Genomic DNA, 21,294 nt, shown 5'->3' on the forward strand with positions numbered 1-21,294 from the left:
TTGGGTTTGAATGATTATGCAGACATATTCCAGAGATGCTCTTAGATTATACCAGAGTTGAATTATTTAAATGTATTACTCCTTTGGCCTTTTTTCTTTTAAGCAAATTTATGATTCTATAATATTCATGAATATTATTATGCTTAAAGGTCTTGGGATTTGGTACGAAACTGCGGCGTTGTATATTTAAACATAAATTATTTAAATAAAACGAAACTTAGGCCTATTTAATGTGAAATAATTATTTTCTTACTCCAATGAATCTTGCGTTTTTGTTGTTTGAACAATAAATCTCAGTATATTTTGTCAGATTTTGTCAAAAAAAAAGTTTGAAGAGTGAGAAAGAGTAAGAAGAGTAAATTCAAGTTAGATTTTCTTAAAATAACCCATAATGTATTACTCTATTTTAATTCTCAAATTTCACTTCTCATATATTTTTTCAATGTTAATATTTAATATTTTTCAGTACTAGCATGCTTTATTTACATATGGAATATTATTATTTTTAATCACACTGCAGTTGTTTTATGCTCTTTAATCATTAAATATCTGCAAACCTTCCTGCATCTCCCAAAATTGTTAAAATGAATCCCTTGTGATATATTACCACCATATCTTGCCAAGAACAAACAGAGAAACAAACACTTGACACTTAGCATATTAAGATGCCGTGTACTTGCTGCAGCTAACTTTATCAAAAGCGTCTCCTGCCGTGTTGATAGCTCTCATCCAGCCAGATGGATGTTTTCATCATTGAGCCCACATTAAATGGCACAATTAACTGTAATGCATGTGAGGAAGCACAGTCTATCTGTGAGCCTGAGCGTATTTTAGATTAGTCTAGACTAAAGTATATTTAGTCCCACATGATTAAACCTCTGAGACCTCAAATAACTGGATCATCTTGGTGAGACTGTAATATTTGCTCTCTTTGGCTGAGATGGTGGCAAATTGAGTCAGTGTGTTTTTGAACACACTGGAGGGTTATTGTTCATAGTCTTCTATAAGATTCAGCAGGAAAATCTTGTCGTAAATACATTGATAAGAATGGTGGGGTATCTCCTGTTGCCATAGTGCCCAGAAGCAGTGTGGATGCCTTAAGCTTGACATAAAGATAGAGAGAGATGGGAAAAACTCAGTTTCACGGTTAGTTACACAATTTGCGCATATGCTTCCTTGGCTCTGTACTTTTTATCTGTCAATAGAAGCTGTGAAACTGAGCAAGGAAGTCATACACTGGTCATGACCTGTCTCCTAGAGTAAAAGATTTTGAAAAGTTTCAAACAAGGTGATTTTGTCAGGTAGGATGTGCGTCTAGATCAACAACTTTGTTGGTCCTGCAACATTCCGAGTCAGCCAGTCAGAATTTAGGGTTTGAGAGCTGGAGTTGTGGCTTGAGCAATGTTTTCATCAACATAGTATTTACTTCTGATTTTAGGAATAGGTAATGGATACAATTAAGGTTTGGCTAGTCTTCCCAGGCCATCAAAGGATGTTGATCCAGGAACATTTCTAGCTATGCTAAATCACGTTGAAGACCTTGTGAAATCAAAACTCTGTTGATCTTTTTTTATTTTTGTGGCTGTTAGTACAATTCTGTTAGTAGTGAGACCATCTAAATGCTAGTATCCTCCTAAACGTTGACTGCATTTACAATTAGCAGATAAATGCATTATAAATTGCAGGAAAACTGAGCAAAAATATTGACTACTTATCCTGCACAACTTGTAAAAAAAAATGATTGTTCGATGCTTTAAGTGAAATTGAAAGTCGTGACATTTGCGAAGTATGGAAGCTCATACTTAGAATTGGTGCTCTGCATTTAACCCATCTAAGTGCAGACACACAGTAGTGAGAAGTGAACATACAGTGAACACACACCCGGAGCAGTGGGCAGCTATAGATCTAGCACCCGGGGAGCAAGTGGGGGTACAGTGCCTTGATCAAGGGCACTTCAGCCATGGGTATTGAAGGTGGAAGAGAGTGCTGTTCATTCACTCCCTCCCACCTACAACTCCTACCAGCACCAAGACTCGAACCAGCGACCTTCTGGTAACTAGTCAGGGTCTCTAACCATTAGGCCACAGCTGCCCTGTAAACAGCGGTTTAGAACAGTGATTCTATTCCTTGTTGACCCGAAGGCCCTCTATTGTCCAACACAATTTTCTAAGGCCCCTCATACGATATTTCCTCTAAAAAAAAAAGTAACAGTGTCATAATTACAGCAGAAATACCAAATGCCATACTGGGACTGTTAATATTCTATTAAATATGATTCATTTATGACTCTAAAAGATACAAAAAAGTTTTTTTTTTTTTATATCAAGTAATATCTTAATATTATAATATTAAATAAAATACATTTATAATATTTACTATTTATTTATAAATATTATAAAGAAATTAATATAAATTATATATTTATTGTAATAAATTAAAATAATATTAAAATAATAATTTTAAGTGATTCTCGTCCATCCTACACTAGCTGCAATTGATTAGCAAGTAGCGAATTGTGTTCATGACTTTGATATAAACTAAAATCTATTTGCCAATAAAAAAAGAGAAATGCGCTTTGATACATCACGGCCCATCAAGTCCATAGGAAATGTTTAAACACAAAGATTTCATGGGGTCCTCACGCTGTCAGTTTTACAACAGCAGGACCAGTTTCTTGACCATATTAATTAATTCTACAGAATAATTATTTTTAGTTCTGGTAAACTTATATTTCAATTATATAACTGCAAATGTATGCTTCCCATTAGCCATAAAACAAAGGCCATTAAATTGCATTTAATGCCAAACCTCTTCTTTGCGCCTGCTTTTTGTGTTTGTACAGAGAACGAGCAAGAGGGAAAGATATACTTGAGGCTAATGACCGTTTGGAGAAGGCTGCCCTTATCTTGTCGTGAGCAAAATTGTTTCTGTGTGAGAGAGGGAGAGAGGCATCATTTCAACCCAGTGTCCAGTCCATCGAGACCTCCATTTATCTTTCATGTTCCCTATTCTCTGCTTTTATCTCCCTGTCGTCTTATTCTACCTCCAAAAATTCATTTCTTTCTCTCTCTCTAAAGGGTGTTGCATCTTCCTCTCATGTTAACGCCATCTGAAGAGTCCATTATTTGCTCCCTGTAGTCCACGGCGGAGGCCTTCAGATAGCAGGCAATTGAATAACGGTGCACTTAAACCCCACACAAACACGGCCGGCTCTACCTCTGCTACAATTACCAGCATACGTTTAAGAGAGGACGACATGGAATATAAACAAACGGGAGAGATATTCACATGTTTTATTGGATTGGATACCCCCCCCCCCCTCACATTGATTCATTTTTGTGGCTATGGTTGGGTTTTCCTCTTAGCCCATGGGCATAGGGATGAACCTCTCCAAAATGCCAATATACAAGCGTGCAAAGCTTGTCTGATCGATTGTGCTTACTTGGGTTTGCTCAAAGCTTCGGGTTTAATTGGCCTGAATGTGAAACCTGCTCATCGTCGGTTTAAACAGGTTTCACCAGGGCTATTTTTAAGTAAGACAACCATAAAACGCTCGGTCACTCTGTACCTTTGTTTATCGAGTTTGTTATTGTTTCAGACACTTGGACAAGTGCAGTCCCATTTGTGCATTCCAAACATAACAAGCTGTTACAAAAAAGAACCGTGGGACCTTAGAGTGGAAATCGTAAGAAATGTAGAGATTCTAAAATACTTCATTTGGGAATCAGACTACCTTTGTGCTATGTGTATCCGCTAAAACAAAAGACTCATTGTTCAAAAATCAGTTCAACTATACTGATCTTGCCAAATGGTTTTGATTCACTAGAAAGAGCCTGTTCATAAGAGTCATTTGTTCAGGAATCACACTACACTAGTCTTGCTGTGTGGTTGTGATTCGCCAAAAAGAACAAGCTCATGAGAATCATTAATTTGGGAATCAGACTACCCCTGTTGTAGGGCTGCATGATAAATCGCATGCAATATTTAATATGCATCTTGTCAGTAAAGCTGGTTGTGTAATCAGCGGTACATCTCCATCACCTGGGCGCTTACACATGGAGCAGTATTAACTACACAGAGCCATTGTTCACTGATAAGCTGTGCAAAATATGATCAGATATTTTGATTAAATATTGCATGCACTTAAAAGTGCAGCCCTACCCTGTTGTACTGTTTGTTTTTTGTTGCACTAAAAACAAATGGCTCATAAGAATCATTTGTTCAAAATCAATTCAGAAACACTGGGCATGCTGTATGGTTCTAAAAAAAAAAAAAAAAAAGCCAATATTTATAAGAGTAATTTATTTAGGAATCATACTACAGTGTTAAAGGAACACTCTATTTTTAAAATTAGGCTAATTTGCCAACTTCCCTAGAGTTAAACAGGTGAGTTTTACCATTTCCGAATCCATTCAGCCGATCTCTGGGTCTGGCGGTAGCACTTTTAGCTAAGCTTAGCATAGATCATTGAATCTGATTAAGACCGTAAGCATCTTGCTCAAAAATGGCCAAAGTGTTTCATTATTTTTCCTATTTAAAACTTGACTTTTCTGTAGTTACATCGTGTACAAAGAAGAAAATGAAAAGTTGTGATTTTCTAGGCCAATATGGCTAGTAACTAGACTGTCATTCCAGCGTAAAAAAAAATGTATGAACTTTGCTGCCGTACATGGGTGCAGCTGGCGCAATGATATTATGCAGCTTCTGAAAATAGTCCCAGAAGTTGGAACTAGGGGAAAAAGGGCCTATTTTCAAAAATAGTGGCGTGTTCCTTTAACGTTGTATGGTTTTGATTCACAGACCTGGGTTATAAGAGTCATTAATTCAGTAAAAGAACCTCACTGGCCATTTTGCATGGTTAGACTAAACATTTATTAAAAAATCAGACTGTACTGTTTTTATTTTTTGATTTGCTGTTCAACAACTTTGACTTTTTTGTGCTTTTTTTTCTTTATAAATTACACACCTACACATTACCTGCAGGTGTGCAATGATGATTGCTAATTGATGTTTTTTGATTTGCTAAAACAGACCGACTCCTAACAGTAGTTTGTTTGTGATTCAGACTGCACTGGTTACTGTGTTTTGTGCTGTAGGTAGAAATGGATCCACCCATTCATTCTTCAATGATTAGAGAGTGAATCCAATGTGGCTTTACCAGCCTTACCAGCACTTTCTGAGTAAATCTGCTGTTTCCAGCCCACCTCCCCTTCCTTTCCATACCTCTACATACATATCGTGTTGGACACACTTGGCTTGACACATAAGTATGTAATGTTTCCCTTCAGTGACCTCACACTCTTCAAGGCTATTGAAAACATTTTCCCACAATGTTCTTGAGCGAGACCACAAAAGAGCCATTCGGGGGGAATGCAAACCGTGACATGCTCCGAGGTAAAAGGCTTTATTGATTGTAAACCATTCTCATACAAGTGAAGCACATGAACTTAAGCAGGCCTGCATTATGCGGGTTTCGCCGTGAACGCTAAAGGCTGATGCATGAATGATGGAGGAACAAAACCGACTCACAATTAAAACAAAAAATTTTTTTTACTTTCTGCTCTGCTTTTCATATACTGTCTGGGATTTTATGGGTTTGTGGAGCGATTCAGCTGGGAGGAAGTAAACATCAGATATTGTGAACCAAAAGAAAAGGTCAGCAGGGTCAAGGCTACATCTCTCTCCATCTCAGAATGTATTTGATAGCCGTATTTATTTGTGTGCCAGTGCTGCATTACAGGCCTCCAGGCGCGCGCGCGCGTGCACACACACACACACACACACACACACACACACACACACACACACACACACACACACACACACACACACACACACATCATTGCCTATAGGGCTTCTTAATGGGCTCAAGGCTTTCACTCTTTCAACATAATGGTTTCACACTCTGTTAATCCCTCTCTTCTCTTTTTCTTTGTCCATTCTCTCCTTCTCTGTCCTTTTGCACTTTATATTTTCACGAATCCAGGAAGCTTTCACCCGTACTTACTCGCCACCCTGTGTTGTTTTTGTCTGGCCATCATTTCGGTCTTCCTCTGTCCCTTCCACTCTCTCTCTCTCTTTCTGCTTCTTTTTGTCTGAGCGTGTTATTTTTCTTTCTCTGAATGGCTTTGGTTGCTCCATCAGTCTCTTCCTCTGTTATGACTAAATCTGTCCGTCGTTTCTCATCTCCTTAGCAATGGACTTACTAAATATCAAACCTTATTCCATCCATCTTTCCTCCTTTTCATTTGCAGCACCCCACCCCTTCGATGGATCTGATTCAAAAGAAAGGCCGGTACAGATCAATCCAAAACAACACACAAACATGCGCTCTCAAAGTGCTTAGACACACGCACATACACCCTTCACATTTGATATGCTTTCAGGATGCTGCATGCACGCACTCTGCAGAAATCCCTCTTTACAGTGTTTCCATAAACAGAGCGCTGCACAGACAGGCTGTCTGAGGTCTGATAAGGAGTCGTGAGAGCGGACACTGATGGGGAGTGAAAGAGAGGAGGAAGTTTTTCCATGTTCAGCTAAAACGACAATGAGCAACCTCCACCCTGTCATAAATAAGCCACATTGAGATGGCAGAGAGAAAAACACAGCGTTTGCAATGAATGCATTCCCTGCTGAAAGACCAGAATGTTTTTTTTGCAGGTAAAGTGGCGTTCTCTACCATTTACTCACTCTTATGTCATTCCAAAGGTGATTCTGATTAATTATACTGGTCTGTATGGCTGCAATGAATGGGTGACAGGAACTTTCAAGCTTTGGTACTTTGAATCTTGTATTAGTCTATATACGATTTTTTCTGTTTATTGATATGGAATATTTAATTGTACATGCTTATTCCCCCTATTTTTACATTAAGATTATATTAAATTTGCTGTCATGTAATGTTCACTTAAAGGTAATCTTTAAAAAAAAATGAATAATTTAACACTAACCTTATGGATTTAATAAATTTAACCTTTAGCAAATTCCACAATGTATATTTTTCACTTCCAGGTAATAAAGTGAGTCATAGTGGTTTGAAACATGAGTGTGAGTAAATGATGAGGGTTTTCATTTTAAACTTTAAGAAGCCTGCTGGAAACATCAGCATACCATAGCAAGGATAAGCATCAATTCACAGCATATGCTAGTGTTTTCAGCAGGGTATGGATGCAAAATAGAAGAGAAAACTAAACTGACACATGTGAGGAAATGAGACAAGAGGAAGGAAAGAAAGAGAACGAAAGAGATGTATAGTTGGACTGGTTGGTTGGTAATGCTCTGGTCTGATTATTATGCCTGTCAGTCAGAGTGAGGAATCAAACTCCTCTCTCTCTCTCTCATCACAGCCCTATGCTTGGAGTGCAGCCTGCAACATGCAGATATTCACAGCATGTGTATGCGCATCTCTGTGTGTGCTGCCATCTTGTATACTCAATAATTAGCGGGCTCAGAATGGGTTTGATTGGCATGCATTATGAATGTTTCCCTTGCTATGTCATGAATCGCTGTGCACTGACAGAGAAAAAAACTTATGCACATAAGAATTCACACCTGTATGGCCCTTTGGATTGTGTGGGGAAATTTATCTCACTAAATTAAGTGAGCAGGTGGCTGGTTTTGAGGAGAGAATTTGGGCAATGGGGAGACGGGAGCGAAGGAAGTGAGAGAGGTGTGGGGAAGGAGCGGGTACAGACAAACAAGCCACGAGGGAGAGAGAGTAAGGAAAGATGGACGAATGATGAATTGAGTAAATATGTGTTCACAGATCAGTGTGTTGGCTGTAAAGTCTGCCTGAAGCAGCCCTAGCACTTAAAGTCCATGGTAAATTTCACCCCCAAATTAGAAGTAAAAAAAAAAACAGTGTTTGAATTGTGATGTAATTTTCATGACATAAGCACATTTTCCTCCAAATTCATATTGGTATAATGCATAATATGTCTAGACACAATGGCTGTGTACAGAATACTTTCAGAGTATGTACTGGATTTGATTGATAAATTCTCAACTGTTGTTGAAGTGCATTCTTTCATTATCCAGACTGAATGTTATGAATACATTGCCGGACATATCAGCATTGTATTTTGGCCTGTGGAACAACTTTATGGGTAATTTGCACTTAAAAAGAGTTGCCCGGCTTACATTTTTCTCCCATTTTATTTCTCAGTTTTCAAATATCAGGGGCCAGCTCCTCAGCTACGGTGGCATTATGGTATCGCAAATTGTCCACTGTATGCACACTTAGCGAATGCAGTAGATCACTCAGACATTGTTCATTGAGTTTTTTTTTTTTATTAATTTTGCACTATTAAGACTGTTTGCTCATTTGACGTTGATTTTAACGTGTAATATGGAAGTATGCATTTTAAATTAAATTCAAAAAACAGTTGTACAACTGTGTACTTATAGTTGCAATTGCATTGTTTAAATAATGTTTTTTTTTGCATTTTATGTAGCTACTGGCATATATGAAAGAGTTGAGAAAATGTGCATAGTTGTCATGAAAATGTCAACATTCTAAACATTTATTTAAAAAAGACTCAATTTTCTATATTTAAAATATAGTAATCTTTATTTTTCATTTGATTACGAGGTGAATATGAACCAGATGTTTCCTATTTTTAGTGAGCGTTCTCTACGTCTAGAGCATGTTCTGTAATGTATTTGTGTAGTAAAGTTAACGAGAGGCAACAAACTGAAACTTAATTCCCGGAGGAGTGATATTTATAAGATGCTCTGCTGAACCATATGCTATGAGGAGAGGTGTTTATTGTTTTTATATGTATTTCTATTCATATAAGCTCAGTAGTGCCACTCTACTGCAGCATGCATCATCCCTAAAGACGTAAATTTTGCATGACGAGTGTGACACATACACTCATGCACACGTCTGTCTACCTCTCTTTCTCTGTTCTTATTTCTCTAGTAATCCTCCCCCTCTCTTTCATCCCTTTTTATCCACCTCTTCTGACTTTTTAAAAATAATAATAATAAATAAAATATAAAACCCTGACAGCTTGTGATGAGCATGATTGAGATATTAGGGTTCTGCAGCGTATTTTTGTTAGGTAATTCACAGCCCCGTGGGAGTCTCAGGCAAGTAAAGCTTGTCAACCCGGGAAACTTTGTGATCTTTGCAAGTCCTCTTAGTCATTAGCCTGAACTTTTTTTTATTTTATTTACGACTGTGCAGTGGATTATCGCCTCCCTGTTTTTGCTTGGCTTGTTTTACGGCAGTGGATTTGATGGATGGGATAGCTTTAATCTTTCAGCAGTCTTTTTTCCTCCTTTTAACGATGTAGAGTTGTTTCCATTTCATCTGTTACATACATGATTTATAGCGCATGAAGCCTTCAGCCGGGTGAGAGGTTGACCTCGCCACAGTCTGCTGTACTACTTCTGATTTGTTTAGGACTTTAGCCCGTCGACTATATTCAATATCTATACTGAAATGTTCTTAAATAGTCACAATCCGTTGAAAGATATGCAAGAACACGCAATCAATAACTAGTTCCATGTTCTCAAATCTGTTTTTTTGTTTCAAATCAATTTATATAATGATTTCAATTGTAATTTTTCTGAAGTTTAAGGGCAATAAGATATATATATATAAATTCATACTTTTGTTCAGCAAGGAAGCATTAAACTGTTCAAAAGTGACAGTAAAGACTTGTGATACTGAAGACTGGAGTAATGGCTGCTGAACTTTGCCATCACTGGAATAATTGTTATTTTGAAATATATTAATATAGAAACCAGTTAATTTATATTGTAATGGTTTTTCACAATGTTTTTTTTTTTTTTTTTTTTTACTTTTTTGAATCAAATAGATGCAGCCTTGATGATCATAAGAGACTTCTAATCCAAAACTGGTGTAGTACAGTATGATTCCGTTGGGGTATCAAGAACTAACCTGGGGTCAACCACAGCAGTATGCTCCATTTTGATTTAACCAACAGTCCATATAAGTGAATAGAGCTCAGATGAAACCTGTGGTTTTTACGGTGAAAGACGATTCCACCATCTTGGAACGGGGCCTGACCTAGAGAAAAGCCAGTTTCCCCAGCTGTTAGCTTAGGCACAGTTTGTTCATTTAGCTCTTGTATATGTTCGCCAACGCTGTTAAGTCTAGGATTCTCCCTGTTTCCTGATGTTTGTGTGTGTGTGTGTGTGTGTGTGTGTGCAACAGTGCAGCACTAGCCGCATTCATCCCGTTTTTGTAGATTGCTGTATTTGTCTGGGTGTTTTTCATGTTTGTAGTCAGTGAAAAATAGCTCAGTGTGTCTCTGCTTGAGAATACGCTGCTCTGCTGGTTCAACCTAACGCCACACTCCATTAATTCTGAATCAGGATTACTGCTCCATGGGAAAAACGTGTGGAGCCAGGGCATCTCTTTTCCCTTTCAGGAGTTATGAAGAGATGCTGTTTATCTTTATAATGTGACACAAGGTCTTTGACATGAATAGACCATTAAGTAGATCTTTAATTTCATGTTTCATCCAACATACAAAAATCAAGCAGGAGTCACCGGGCTGCTTTAGAATGCCCTGATGAATGGCGTCAGGGCTTTGACTGTGTCTGGAAAGCAACTTATAAAATCGGTTGTGGCAGAACAGGAGAGTGAATTGGACGTCATGCTATCCAGAAACAGAAGAGTAGTAAATACTGAATGGCAGGCCAGACCGTGGCTGCCGGTCTCTGATATGGTTTTGGCTGGCTTGGCCCATTCCCCCTGGGGTCAGAGACGAAGGTTAACCATTTCGGGTCATTTGAGCTGTATTTTAGGTTATGGTCAGGAAAGGAATCAGCCTCCTCTTGGCTCCGGGTTTTTCCGGTTTTACTGCTTTGAAAGGGTTCCAGGCATTTTTGGCCTCTTCTTCCGATACTAGATCCAAATTTATTTTTTCCCACCTTTCTGCTTGTTTTTTTCCCCTCTTGCTCTTTCCTGTACTTTGCCACCCTTTTTTAAAAGAGATAGCTCACCCAAAATAATTGTAAACATTTTTTTATTTTACTGAATACATTTTTTCTTTATAAAAAATTGAAATCTTAAAGATATAGTTCATAAATAAAAAAAAGGAAAATTCTGTCATAATTTATTCACCATCATGTCATTCCAGACCTGCATGACTCCTCTGTGAACACACAAACATAAGATATTTTAAAAGTTTCAACTTTTTTTTGTCAATACCGTTAGTCAGTGAGGTCCAAAACAGCCTTTACACTTACACTTATTTCAACTATTTTTGTTTGGAGATTTCTCTTCTTTTTATAAAGAAATTAGCCTGTTATTTTAAATCTTTTAAAATTGTATTATGTTTACTTCTTATTCATCTGTTATTATTACTTTTAAAATACATGTTAGCACTTTGAATTACCATTGTGAAATGTGCTATATGAACAAGCCTGCTTTGCCTTTGGAAAAACAAATTGTCATCCAGCATTTTATTTCTCATAATAAATAATTTGTGATAAAATGCTTGTAAAATGATAGAAAAACGGCTTATTATTATAGAAAACTATATGCTGAGATGCCAAAAACATGGTTTGCATTCAGGGGCCTTTAAGGCAAATTTGATAACATGAGGTCACAATGTGTTTCATGAGAGGTCAAGGCCAGGCCATGAAGCAGTTTCCCATAGCAAATGTTTTCTTGCTTCTGCTTGCAACAGAATATGCTCTCTGTAGGGGCCTTATGTAGTTGAATTAATGCGTTATAGTCTATGATATGCTGTAGCTGTTCAAAAGTGCCGAGACATTCTTTACCTTCAGATACACAAATTAAAGCAAATGTCAAATATTGGTTTAATTTCTGTTCTTTTTGATCGTTCAGGGCTGATAATGCATGCATTAATTCATGCCTTTATCACTGATCACTTCTCTCATTAATTCCGTTCTCTAGTCTCATTATCAGTTTTTTATCTGGGACACACATAAATGAAGTTTGCTCTCAAATCCTTAGATGATTTATCGTGTTCAAATCCCTCAGGGTTCCGTAATGAAATCAGTGCTTTTCTTCCTTTACACAGAATACATATCAGAACATTTGTGCTTTTTAAAGGCAGATAATAGTTCTTAAAATAACCTTAATCATGCACAAAGCATTTGAATTTCAACCAGGTTTAACGTCCTTGAAATTCTGAGTATGCAGCTTGACACTAGCATTGGGGCTGCTTGCCAGATACTCATTCTACTCATGATGTCCAGCTTGGAGTTGCCACCTCCTTTGTTTTTGTTCTCTTGTCTCGATTAACCAATCATTCTTGGGATATTGATAATAGATCAGAGTTAATTTAGCAGCCTGCACTACCAAGCTATAATTCCTTGCATAGCTAAATTCACTTTCTCACTCCATGTAAAATATAATAATGTCAGATACTGTTTGTAGAAAACATGCTGAATGTCTTTGCAGAAACAAGGTTGTGTTGTTGTGACGTTAAAGTCAAGTGACAATATAGTGCTTGCCTACAAACCTTGTTGAGTTTTGAGACCAATGGAGACGGCAGCATGGAATAAAACTGTGCTTTTCAGCTTCCTATGTTTATGCCGCTGCCTCATAAGATATAATGCTATATATCTTATATAGCGCTATAGCGCTAAGATATAACGCTACAACCCATCACGCACCCTAAGGTCACAAAACGTTGGACTTTTGGTAGTTCCTAGCATAGCAAAGTCCACTAAAGGAGGTAGAGCTTTTTCACATTTGGCTCCCAAACTCTGGAATAGCCTTCCTGATAATGTTCGGGGTTCAGACACACTCTCTCTGTTTAAATCTAGATTAAAAAATAATATTGATAGTTCATCATCTAGCTGACTACGTCTTGTATTATTATTATTATTTTTATTTTTCTAAAATCCTGTCAAACGTGCACAAACTACTAGCTACTACTAAATATTGTAGAAACATAATTTTCTGTAAAGTTGCTTTGTAACGATTTGTATTGTAAAAAGCGCTATACAAATAAACTTGAATTGAATTGAATTGAATAATCCAGCGAGACTGCAACACGTTGCCATGTTGTAAGACAACATGAGTATTGCAAACTGTATTTCTGTTATTGTTGTTTTTAGCATAGGCACACCAACAAAACGTCATTGCCATAGAAACAAATACAGATATTCAGTAAAACGAAAAGGCACCACAGAAACAAATCAGATCTGAACACATGTGATACACAGTGTGGACAGTCAATAATTTAAATCAGATTCCAATCGGATATGCAGAATAATCGGATTTGAACTGACAGTCTGAAAAAGGCTTTATAATACCGACTCATTGTTCATTTGATGAAGTCTAAATAACCCACAAAACATATTTAAAAAAGTGGAATAATGTTTTATTTCCTTGCTTGTATTTACTTCACCACCTCTGCATCTGTTTAACTTGCTGTCTCCTGAAACTCTATAGCTCAGAGTTTCTAATTATGCTGATTAAATGCGTGAGGCCTGGCACATACTCGTAAATGATTAATTGTAGCAAGACAATAGAATCATTGATACCAACTTATAGTAACTTCTTCTAGTTTAAGCTATCCTGTTCCGTCTGCCTTCATTCCCCATGTAGCCCCTTTTCATTTTCTCTCTTTTTCTTCTCCTTAGTCTATTGTTGGGCGTAATTTGCTGCATTGGGTTTTAAACAATTAGCGTGTGGGGCGGCCTTGTTCATACTTCAATAGCAGGAATTCTAGAAATGTCCTGGAAAGATAGTTAGCCCTGATAAAACGTCACAAGTCATTTCACTATAGAAATTGACCCACAATGGTTGTCGTTGTGTTTGTACATGTACATGTGTGCGTTTTGGACAGCAAGGCCAAGCTTTGACAAATGAGAGCTGGCTGCTTTGCATTGTGTAACTCAATTGGCGCTTAGCCACAGGAAAATGAGAATGGGTTTTTTTGAATAAAGAAATTGAGGCTGTTGGATTTTAATACATGTACGTGCTGTCTTTAATACATGAACGCTGCGGTGCTGAAAAGCTCAACTGACGCTGATTTGTTTGTGTTTGCACTGTGACTGTAACTAACAGCATTTCCACTAAAGTTTCAAAGCAAATGTTCTCAGCTTGTTAACACTCAAGCGGAGAGATAGCTGAGTACTATTCATTCTAATATTGAGTTTCATGCTATTGAAACCATTGACCACTGTGGAAAATATATCAGAAACGCATGACACAACACTGGCCTTGTAATTTCCCAGGTTTTTCAGTTCTTTTGTACAAATACAACAGTTGTACAGTTCATTCAAAAGGTATGAAAAGCATCCTGTGCCATTTCATAAATTCTGGTTTTCCATTATTGACCTTTTATGTTCTGTTGAGAAGTGCTTTGCTTTATTTTGTTGTGCTGTTCAATTTTCTTGATCTGTTCATCTGGCTTAATCAAAACCCAATATAAGTTTTAAAGGGTTCACCCAAAAATAAAAATTCTCTCATTATTTCTTTAACCTCATGTTGTTTAAATATGCATTTCTTTCTACTGCAGAACACAAAATAAGATTTATTTGTGAAAGTCAGTGGGTTCCAATGTTGTTTTGGACTCCACTGACTTTACTTGTATGGACAAAACAGTGTAAACATTTATATATATATATATATATATATATATATATATATATATATATATATATATATATATATATATATATATATATATATATATATATATATATATATTCTCATTGTGTTTCACAGAAAAAGGAAAGTCAGTTTGGAATAGGGATGCAACAATACTGTTAGACCTAGGTTCAATACATACTTCACATCAGAGTGTTTTGTGCGATTTAATGTCTTATTATAAACAAATGAACAACAAAAAACTCCTGTGAACGTCTGTACACTGGAAAAAGACATATATTATCGTATGTCTACTTAACATTTCTTTTGAGAGAAGTAATATTTTTTACTATTTTTACCCAAAATTGGCTGGATTGGCCTTTATGGAGTGCTACATATCAACACATGTAACATTGTTTAGTTCATACTGGAATCCAGAGGGGTGCCATTGCTTAGGAAATCCACATATGCATCACAGAAGCAACAGAATTCATGACACTCCAGGAAATCCCTAATATGGACAAAGGCAATCAGCTATCGCTGTAGCTGAATAAAAGATAAAAAATGTTTTGAATTTTGAAACATGAAAACAATAAACACTTGACTGTGGCGATATATGGTTTATCTGTGTTCAAACCATCTTGGATTTTTTCATAATTAAGTATGTTTGTAATCCATTGCTAATGGACATAGCCTTTATTACAGTAAATAATATAGTTTCTTTCTCATTCTGTGATAAGAAGCCACATCAGATCACAAAAGGAAGTTATTTCAAAACTCGACTGATGTTGTGGAGTAAAAACATGTTATAATGTTTTCTTCTGTTGGACAACAGGTTTAGAAACGCTTCTCATTGCAAGTCATTACAGTGGAAGAGGTTAGGTGTGTGTTGCTTTTCAAAATACACAATATAAGTGGGGAGGCATTTCCTCATCTTAGCATGTAGACCGAAAAACAATACACAAGTGCGTATGGAACCATGTACTGAAGGGTTCAGTATTATATTGAAAATTGTGGCATTCCTAATTTGGAACAACACAAAGATTTGAAGCCATTTTTAATGGATTTTGAAGTGTGTATAGACTTGATGCACCAATGGTATTAAAATGGTGTTGGTGCGTCTCAAACCAGTACAAGATGCACGCAATCATACATGCATCATCTGTCCATTTGAAATTCCGCTTTCAGACTGTACTATTACAGTAGACTATTACAGACAATACTATTGTGACAGTTCTCCAGAGCTTCTCTGTGCCTCTCTGAAGTGCAGAGATAATTTTCCACATAGATTGCATTGCACTTTAATTTGAGTGACATTTGTGTTTCCATCACATCTTCTCTCTTTCTGCCGTCTTTTTTTTTTCAAGAGGGCAGGAGTTATGAAAAAGGCATGCAATTTAAAAGTCCATCCCTACTTGTAGTAACTTTCTCAAGTGCACAGATATGCAGCCGCACTCAGAAGTTATATGGAGAAAAAAAAAAAAAACGTAGTGATGGAACCTATATTGTAGTTCCATACAGTACCTACAGACAGTACTGTAGCTCCATAAACTAAACCATAGTGCTTGCTATGTAAAAATCCCATTCATAGGATATTATTATTTGAATGATAATTTAAAAACTTTTAAAGACAGACTTACTGTGAGTTACAAGGTTGTTAATCAATGCTATATATTTTTTTGAAGCAATCAGCCCACATCATTTCAAGATAATTTTTAACAGTAGAATTCCTGGTGGAAAATCAAATTACCCATGATTCTCAAAAGATATCTCCACCAATCAGAGATTTGTGACGTGCAAATCATGCCAAAAGAATGCTTTAGTGCCCACCCACTCCCATGAAGCACTGTGAATGGTGTATTAGTTAATAATATATTTGTTTCTAATTGCAGTATGATCAGCATCTTTAAATCAACAATTATTTAATCTATATACCATTTTTAATTAGATTGCCATTTGTCTTCATGGCATTGTAGTTCTGTTCTTTATTAAGGCTGGCATGTACAGAGTCCTGTACCTTTTTTCCCCCTAATACTTTTTTGCTTCAAATTAAAGTTTGCGATGATTCACTGAAGCTGGCTGGTTTGGTCCATGGGTTATAACTCTTTCATGAAGACTTTTTTTTTTAAATCCCTGTGGTATATACTTGGTGTGTAGTGCATTTCAAAAGTTTATTTCGGTTAGGATGCTTCCTGTGGCAGTACACAGCAGGGCAGCTCTCTAGGTTTTTAAACAGAGCTTCCCACTCACATACGATTCAGCCCCCTCCCCATTTCTGGCTCTCTGTGAAGACCTTTTGTTAGTTGTCCGGGCAGTTCAGTCCTTGGTCCCGTGTCTTTGATGACAGTTCTGTGACATACCACGTCGACTGGACCATTAGGGCTGACTGGCACAAATTCTATTGGTGGATTACTTAATTACTGATCTTAATCTCTGTGGTGATAATAGAGATGTTTTAGAGTCCAACAGAGTCCTTGTTTTATTCACTAAGTGAATGTAACCAGAAATGTGCATCCAGCTAGATCTTCCGCCACCTCACCTGACTCTTTTTTGCATGTTCCTGTCATAGTGCCGGAGCTCCACTACCATGACGATTGTGGCCAAAGCTTTCATCGGGCTCTTCTGGCTCCCGTGGTTTGTGTGTGCTGTATTCCCTGAGGAACCTGGACCTCTGAACTTTATCCCCACTGAAGGTAACGATGTCTCCATTTCACATGCAATCATTAGGATCAGGGTTGGGCCCCGATTACTCTCTCAGGCTCTCAGCTTTCACTTTCTAATGCAGAGCAGGCATGTGATTGATCACTCATCAATAATATCGATTCCATGCATCCCAGCATAACTCATGCAGGTCTGTCTAAGCTGAAAGATGAGAAAAGTGAGGGGATTTATAACGCTCAGGGTAGGAGGATAAAAAGACGAGAAGTTGAGGAAATCTCTAGGGAGAGTCTTATCACATATTGAAAGAGAGGAACAGATAGAGAAAGAGAGTAATAAACAGGTCTAAAGTATTTGTGTAATTGTACCTCATTAACATTAAAATTTGGGATTTTTTCACTTACCAAAATTTCACTGACCGATGGTAAATGTGACTACAGGTTTTTTTTGTTTTGTTTTTTTTTACTTTAGAATTTCCTGAAAGTCCTAAAAGATAAATGTAGGCTGCTATATATTTTCTTGTGAAGAAAGAATACTTAAATTGTAGTAATGTAAAATTTGGTAAAATTTATTGATTTATTTGTTCATTTATTTTCTGTATTATTATCTTTTAAAAATGTTTTCATTTAATGTCATTTTTTAAAATAGAATTGCACTTTATTTAATATTGTTTTATTTATTTTTATTTGATCCTTTTTCTTGCCTTGATGCTTTCCTGTGTATGAATACAACAAATCTTTTTTTTGATTTATTTGATTATTTGAATTTGACTTAAAAAAAAAAATCCAGTTTTTTTGTAATTTAATTTTAGATTTAATTTATTTTATCCCTGTCTTGAGATGCTTTCCTACTCCCAGCTACAATTGCATTCAAATATCAAACAACTATAAAATATAGTTAGTTGTTTGTTACTTGAAATTGTGATAAATTATCAATGTCAGGTAACAGGTTTCAGGATAAGTGTCATTTCACAGTGCATTTTTACACCTCTGGTAACAACACAACTTGACTAGGCTGACAGATGATGAGAACAGACTTTATCTGTGAAAACCACTGAAGAGCAACTACAGGCAGCTGTCAACATTTTTATCTCAAGTGTGACTTGAGTGATCGAACGCCTCTCACCTTAATGGATCACCTCACCCACACCCAGAAGTGCAATGAAGAGATGATTCAACCCTCTGTCAATTCTTTCCCTTTATCACTCACTGTCTCATCTACTGCTTTTTCCCTCAGTGGTGAGAAGGTATCCTGTGTTTCTCGGACGACCCCATCACTCATCTTTCATACAGGAGCCCTTACACATTCAGAGGATCCTGCAGGTCAATCGTACCCTTTACATCGGAGCCAGGTAGGGTGTGAAATAATGCTGATTACCATGTGTGTACCCTGTAATTAGTGTTATATCAGCATCTGTAATTACCTGCACAGAAATGTGTGTTTAAGTAAATTGTGACATTCAAAAACAATCACTTTTAAGATCAAGAGTCTGAATCGCTGCTTTTTGTAGATAGTAATTAAGAAGCTTTCAAAGTTTTTTAAAGGGATAATAAGGAAAAAAAGTGTTGTTCCAAACTTGTATGGCTTTCTTTCTTCTGAACAACGTATAGATGTTATTACATATAGAAGATATTTAGAAAAAATGTTGTTGACCCATTGACTTTAACTGTTTAAAAAAAAAAAAAAATTGTTAAAACAGTTGCAACATGTTTTAAAATATCTCCTTTTTATGTGTAATAATGTTAATTTTTGTAATATTTTTTTTTTGTTTATACATTTATACATTTATACTTTTTTTTTTTTATTATTTTGTTTTTTTATTACCTTGCCTTGATGCTTTCCTTCTTCTGTATACAACTATATTCAAATACAGAATTTGTAGTTTATTTGTAATGTCAAGTTGTTATGAAGATATGATAATATGATAATATGATAGATTTTATGTTTAAACATTTCAAGTAACAATTAACATATATTTTTTTGTTTTCTTTTTTTTTGGTGATATGCAGAATAAACTCAGGTTTATAATGACATGATAATAAATGTAAATGATGACAGTTTTCATTTTCGGGATTAACTGTCCCTGTAAGAAACATTCTGAATTTCTACTTTGGTGATGCTGGGTTATAAATGTAAAGTTCTGACCGTAGTCTTTTTAGGATTTTGGGGGTCACGAGGTCAATGATGTTTTTCCTTTCTTGGATTTTTTTGCCTACCTTAAGGAGCCGGGGTTAGAAATAGATAAACAAAAACAAAACTTCATTAGGTTTGGCGCTTTACAAAAATAAGCCAATTTTTGTGAATTTATGCAACACTTCCCAAAAAGGAAGGCCCGTCAACTGTGAGTGTTCAAACATATGGTGATAGTTACCAAAAGATGTAGGGGTCCAGGGTGGGGAGGCGTCGTACTCTAATAAAGGCCCCCATACCATGTCAGGAAATGACCTTCCCGCTCGACCATGTCAAAAATTAAACCTCGAAAATAAATATAGATCACAAAATGCCATATAACTTGGGACGGCCAGACTGGGCTCGCTCATAAAAAAGGGCAAAAGTCTTTGGCCTAAAGAAGCTCAACTCAGAGCTGAGCAACTGTTTTATGTACACTTTCCTACGTGGTGCCACTGTGGCCGATGTAATTCGATGAAATTCAAGCCCTGCTGTGTGCAGTCAGCAAACTGTATGTACCTATCAGTGTCTGAAGTAAATTGAGGTGTTTGCCGTAGCCAACAGAAAATGACCTCTGTGGGAAAGGAGATTTATTTAGCCGATGACTCAAGAGGGAGCATTCAATAACAATGGCAACGCCGAGTGTAATAAAAAGGAGGCAATACTGCTTAGGAGCAAGGGAGAGAGAGAGAGAGTCAGTGAAGTTTCAAGTCAAGGATATAGACAGCCTGGATTGACTTAATAAGTCTGCAACTGCATGCTCAAGTGTGATAAGGGGTGCAGGCAGGCTAAATCCTGTTAGCATTAGCATAACTGCTCAAGACCATGCCCCAGGAAGTGGCCAGCCTCTCAACCCCTTTACAGTATTACCTTGCTAACACCTGGTCAGGGATGAGAGGACTCAAGTATTTTATTAAACACACTCAGTTTCCTCCAGAAATTTCTGGACTCCCACACGAGCTACTGCAAACTAGCCCCAGACTTGTTGGGGGGGAAATTCAGTCCAAGCCATAAATAAATACACCTATAAGACAAACGAGGTGTTTCTTTTGTGATCTGTGTAAATAATTAACACACTGAGTAACTAGAGGAGGGCGGCTTAGATTGCCAGCAGCGACCTGGTTAAGTCACATTAAATCAAGCTTCAGCCACCTCGTTGTATTTGACCTCGTCGAGAGGTCAGGTCTTTCAATTAGGCTCAGGAGTGAAACTCAACACATTTCACCCTCAAACCTGTCACTAACTGTGCGGGACAGGTTCCGGCTGACCTCTGAGGTCATGGAAACGCCGCCTGACTGACATACGGCCTCCAATAGTGCAGAGAAATGAAGACTCAGCTGCCGTCAGGGCTGCTCTGGGATGCGGGAAGAACGGTTTGAGACCCCCTGTAGTGCCACAATTGACAAATACACTTTCTCTTTTAGCTGTCTCCATCATAGCTGATTTTAAATATAGTCAGCAACCCCGTGAGGGATACTGAGTCTCTCAGGTCCCTTTTCTGATTTTTAGTATGGTCATAAATTTGTAGCACTGAATGAGGGCATAGTATTGTAACAAACACACAGTACTGCATAATATATCCCTCAGCATTCCTGCATGAGCTGATAAAATATACAATGAATGCAATGTAAGTCCCGTTGGATAAGTGTCTGCCAAATGCATAAATGTAATGCAGTGAAATAATACAGTAATGGTGGCCAGAGGCACTCCATCATTCAGACATTCTACCAATCTAGAGAGAAGAAAGATAGAGTGAGATAAAATCAAATAGGGAAAGTTAGAAAGTTACAATCCATTACGATGTGGCATTGCCACGTGATTGCTAAGATGTGCTTGTATTGGTTGCTTACTGGCTAAAGTCAAAAGAATCTATGCCAGGTCTCTGATATTTTGGTCTCTAGATATTTTATCTG

General features: G+C 37.0%; 1 protein-coding gene across 2 annotated transcripts in view; it reads left to right on the top strand.

Annotated features, from left to right (window-relative positions):
• LOC132114708 (semaphorin-6B-like) overlaps window positions 1-21,294 on the top strand; it is a 126,507-nt gene that overhangs the window by 44,989 nt on the left and 60,224 nt on the right. The window contains exons 2-3 of one of the 2 annotated variants that reach the window (XM_059522982.1): window positions 17,124-17,247; window positions 18,449-18,563. In XM_059522982.1, the coding sequence (XP_059378965.1) occupies window positions 17,142-17,247; window positions 18,449-18,563 (221 nt within the window). In that variant the 5' untranslated portion in view covers window positions 17,124-17,141. Of the gene's footprint in view, window positions 1-17,123; window positions 17,248-18,446; window positions 18,564-21,294 lie in introns of those variants that run through there. The other variant, XM_059522983.1, reaches the window with a different exon arrangement.

This window comes from Carassius carassius, chromosome 34 (genome assembly GCF_963082965.1).
Source record: "Carassius carassius chromosome 34, fCarCar2.1, whole genome shotgun sequence".
Classification (NCBI taxonomy): Eukaryota; Metazoa; Chordata; class Actinopteri; order Cypriniformes; family Cyprinidae; genus Carassius; species Carassius carassius.